We start from the raw sequence: 4,136 nt of genomic DNA, 5'->3' as shown, positions 1-4,136 counted from the left end.
TTTTTAAAAGGTTTCCTATCCCACCGAAAACTTTAAAATTTAATTATTGTATGCAAAGTTATCTGATTTAAATAATTGATTATGATAAAATTATTTAATAATATTAAAAATATTTTTATTTTTATTTAAATAAATATTAATAATAAATATATTATAATTTTTTATATATTAATAATTATCTTTTATTATTAAATTATCAATAATGTAATTAAAATAATAGATAAATTTTAACAATTATTCTTTAACTTATATAGTTATAATAATAAAATCATTTAACTTTAAAATATAATATAAAATTTTATAAATTTTTAAATTTTATATAATAAAATTTCTCTTACTTTTAATTTTTAAGTTAGAAATTGATGTGAATAACTTTTACGTGGTATTTTATTAATATTTATCTCTCTTCTCTTATGTGAAGTATAAAATTACTCTTTATACGTAAAAAATTATTCTATTTATAAAAAGGAGAATGATTTAATTTATACATGACTTAAGAGAGAAAAAAAAATATTAATTAAACTCTATACTGAAACAGTCTAGGTTAGCATCTAATTGAAAAATCGGTAATTAGAGATTAAAATGATTTTATTGTGTAAAATATAAAAGTTGATAGAGTTTTATATTACATTTTGAAATGGAGGATTGTAATGTTACAACTAAATAAATTCAGAAATAATTATTAAAATTTATCCTAAAATAATACTAAAGTTAATTTTTTATTTATTAAATAAAAATTAAATGGACTTAAAATAATTAATAGTTATAATATTTTTATTATAAAAATATTTAATTTTAAAATAAATAAATAAACAGATTTAAACTCAATACTTTTTATTTTTATTATATTTTAAAATGAGAGTAGATAAAATTATTCATGATTGGCTACTAAAAAAAGAATAATAACTATATGAAACTAAAACAAATATTTTTTTTTTCATCTAAACGTCATATGGATTGACGTCAAAGTTTTTAATAGAAAGATTAAGAGTATGAGAACTCACGCTCAAGGTTATCAAATATATTTATTAAATATATTTTTTATAAAAAGATTTACCATTTAATAAGTCGGGTTAAGTGTGAATGGACATCAATTATATGAAATTTTTTATAAAATTTGACAAACGAAAAAAAAAATGATAACTTTCTCAAATTGACCTCTCTAAGGCTCGAAATGAAAATATGGAATTATTAATTTATGGACGTTTCCGATGGATTGGAGAATGATAACACAATTTTATAAACAAGAAAGCGCAATCAATTGATAGATAATTGCAGCATCTGGCTTTGGAATATCTAAAGAAGAGGTGGGAAAGATTGCTACGTCCACTTCCATTATATATATTTGCAGCTTCGCATAATGACATGGCACTCATTTCCAGGTCATAATTTGGAGCCCATGGTGCAAACAAGACTGGCGCTAATGTTCTTGTATTTAATTTTCTTTTATTTGGACAGATGTTTATGGATATTTGTAAAGATGTCAGAGACAAGAACAGCAGCAGCCGCAGCAGAAGCAGAAGCTACAGAGGTGCAGTCATTATAAGAGCAGACTGACTCAGTACTAACCCCTAGAGAGAGAAAAGAAGAAGAAGAAGAAAAAGGAGGTGGCAGCAGTTTGACACTGCTGGAGCCATTAGTTTTATCCATGCCCAGACGAAGATTCTGCAAGAGCAAGCTATGGACCCTGCAGGTGCTAAAAAACTCTTGAAAACTCAAGCCCCACAACAAGAAGAAGAACAACACCAAACCCTCTTTTTCTCTGTCTCTGAAACCTCTCTACAAGAACTAGGTCTTCCTTCTTGGTCTTTTAGAACCTTTCTTCTCTTTTTTTTTAAATATTTTCTCTTTGTTCTCTGCCAATGATGTTGAACGCAACAAATACAAGAAATGGGTCTCCTTTTACTCCAACTCAGTGGCAAGAGCTTGAGAACCAGGCTCTCATCTACAAATACATGGTCTCAGGTGTCCCTATCCCACCTGAGCTCATCTATTCTGTCAAAAGAAGCTTGGAGTCTTCTTTGGCTTCAAGACTTTTCCCTCACCAACCTAGTAAGCTTTGTACATATCTTTTCTTTTCCTTTCATTGCTTCTATAAGCATATATTTATTAAATTTTGGGGTCAGAAATAAAGTTGAGACTGGAATTTTGCAGTTGGGTGGGGTTGTTTTCAGGTCGGTTTTGGCAGAAAAGCAGACCCAGATCCAGGGAGGTGCAGAAGAACAGATGGGAAGAAATGGAGATGTTCAAAGGAGGCACACCCAGACTCCAAGTACTGTGAGAGACACATGCACAGAGGCCGAAATCGTTCAAGAAAGCATGTGGAACTTGCTTCAACTACAACATCAACTGCTGCCACTACTGCTGTAACAACCCCTTCACCATCAATCTACAGAAACCTCTCTACCACCACTTCGCCTTCTGCTTCCTCATACTCTTTCTCTCCTCTTTCTTCAGTTATGGAACCTGAATTCCACGTCCATCAAAATCCTAGCCAAAGCACCATCCTTAATCCCTTCCATTACCCTCATTCTTCATCTTCTAGACCTCCTGGTTCTGGTTTTTCCACTCAAAATAGCACTACCCATAACCTGTTTTTGGGCTCTGGCTCTTCTCATACTGATAAGGATTGCAGGTCTGTTTAAAATTAAAACATATAGTACTGATACGCTGATATATACTTTAGCAAATGGTTCTTTAATTCCTTTGATGGTTTGAGATACTTTTAGGTATCTTCATGGAATGAGGGAGGGTTTAGATGAGAGAGCTTTCTTCCCAGAAGATTCAGGAAGTGTAAGAACTTTACAAGATACGTATCAGCAACAGGCAATGAGTTCCTATAAAGGGTACTCTCAATCACAGTTTGAAAGCTTAGCTGATTCTTCTAAAAAACAAGAAGAGCAGCAACAGCATTGCTTCGTTTTGGGTACTGATTTTAAGTCATCATCTACAAGGTCAATCAAATTAGAAAAAGAAAGTGAAACCCAGAAATCATTGCATCATTTTTTTGGTGACTGGCAGCCAAAGAACTCGGACTCTTGGCTGGATCTTGCATCCAGTTCAAGACTGCACACAGCTGGTAATTAATTTGATTTCTAACGTCTGTTTGTTTACTTTTTTATTTATTTATTTTTTTCCCTTATGCTACCTGTACTAGTTTTTGTCTGCATTAATATTGTTACTTCTTTAACATTATATTTTATGTTTTGCAGATAGTTGAAATCTCAATAATGGATCTTCACATTGTGCCCAAAAGAGTACTACTGCATGTCGGTGGGGCAATCAGCCTGCTTTAGATGTTGAAATTGTGGCTAGGGCAACTCTTTTTTTTTTTGGGGATTAATATTGTAGGGACACGGGAGGTTTCCTGTCTTTGGCTATCTAGAACATTAAATTTTTCTCTTCCCTTTCAAAGAAACATGTTTGTAGACTGTGGCTTGTTTGACTGAACGTGTATCTTCGATGCATGCTTTTGGCTCCATAATAAAACTCGCAAGTAGCAAGCTCTTGTTTTTTTCATTGCCATCTACTTTATCCTTTCTAGCCCATACAGATGGGATGAGGACACGACAACTAACCAATATGTGCAATGAATTGGATCCTTTACCACTGCCACCAATCTCCTGCCAGGTTCAAGCTGGAAAAAAAAAATCTGATAGCAGGACAGACAATTTGAAGAACTTGATTAGTTGTAATCGTATTTATTAAAAACTAAATAAGTGAAAAAATGTAAATAGTGAAAATATTTCATGTATTCTGGCGTTGGAATATGGTAAAATTGTTATCAGGGTGGCATCCACAGAATGAATTGCCAAGACTGAGTTTGAGATTCCTAGGATTCATTTCTAGGCTTCAGTTTTATTGATTTCATGCTCCATGAGGTCAAGTGAGTATTCCTATGAAGAAATATTTATACCAATACACATTACTGCTTGCTTCTCATTTCATTCGTTGATTAAATCTAGTAATTGACCGTGAAGTGATAATGCAGATAATCATGTGGTATATAGAAGTGCAGTCCTCTGTGTAGTCTAATCTCATTTTTCAAAGTAGTGTATGTTTAACAAGATTAAGTTTTTTTCCCGAATGATCGTATGACCACATCGTCTCATTTTTTATCTGCTGCAGTCAGTGTA

General features: G+C 32.2%; 1 protein-coding gene across 2 annotated transcripts; it reads left to right on the top strand.

Annotated features, from left to right (window-relative positions):
* The first annotated feature begins 1,560 nt into the window (after positions 1 to 1,560).
* Positions 1,561 to 3,519, top strand: LOC110669533 (growth-regulating factor 5-like). Of its 2 annotated transcripts, none has more exons than XM_058150153.1 (4): positions 1,561 to 2,052; positions 2,175 to 2,635; positions 2,730 to 3,079; positions 3,213 to 3,519. In XM_058150153.1, the coding sequence occupies exons 1-4, from the start codon at positions 1,891 to 1,893 to the stop codon at positions 3,218 to 3,220; spliced, it is 981 nt and encodes a 326-aa protein (XP_058006136.1). In that variant the 5' UTR covers positions 1,561 to 1,890; the 3' UTR covers positions 3,221 to 3,519. The 2 variants fall into 2 exon arrangements, with proteins under 2 accessions (XP_058006136.1, XP_021686929.2); XM_021831237.2 differs by having other exon boundaries at positions 1,562 to 2,052; positions 2,155 to 2,635.
* Positions 3,520 to 4,136: the final 617 nt, after the last annotated feature.

Source organism: Hevea brasiliensis, chromosome 1, assembly GCF_030052815.1.
Source record: "Hevea brasiliensis isolate MT/VB/25A 57/8 chromosome 1, ASM3005281v1, whole genome shotgun sequence".
Classification (NCBI taxonomy): domain Eukaryota; kingdom Viridiplantae; phylum Streptophyta; class Magnoliopsida; order Malpighiales; family Euphorbiaceae; genus Hevea; species Hevea brasiliensis.
Note: the sequence above shows the minus strand (reverse complement) of the source record. Positions and strands in the feature narration are given on the sequence as shown.

Bases quoted from the DNA above. Each gene is read 5' to 3' on its own strand.
- LOC110669533 (XM_021831237.2), top strand. From the start codon at position 1,863: ATGATGTTGAACGCAACAAATACAAGAAATGGGTCTCCTTTTACTCCA. The intron at 2,053-2,154 runs GTAAGCTTTGTA...GGAATTTTGCAG, and splicing joins ACTTTTCCCTCACCAACCTA to TTGGGTGGGGTTGTTTTCAG. The intron at 2,636-2,729 runs GTCTGTTTAAAA...AGATACTTTTAG, and splicing joins CATACTGATAAGGATTGCAG to GTATCTTCATGGAATGAGGG.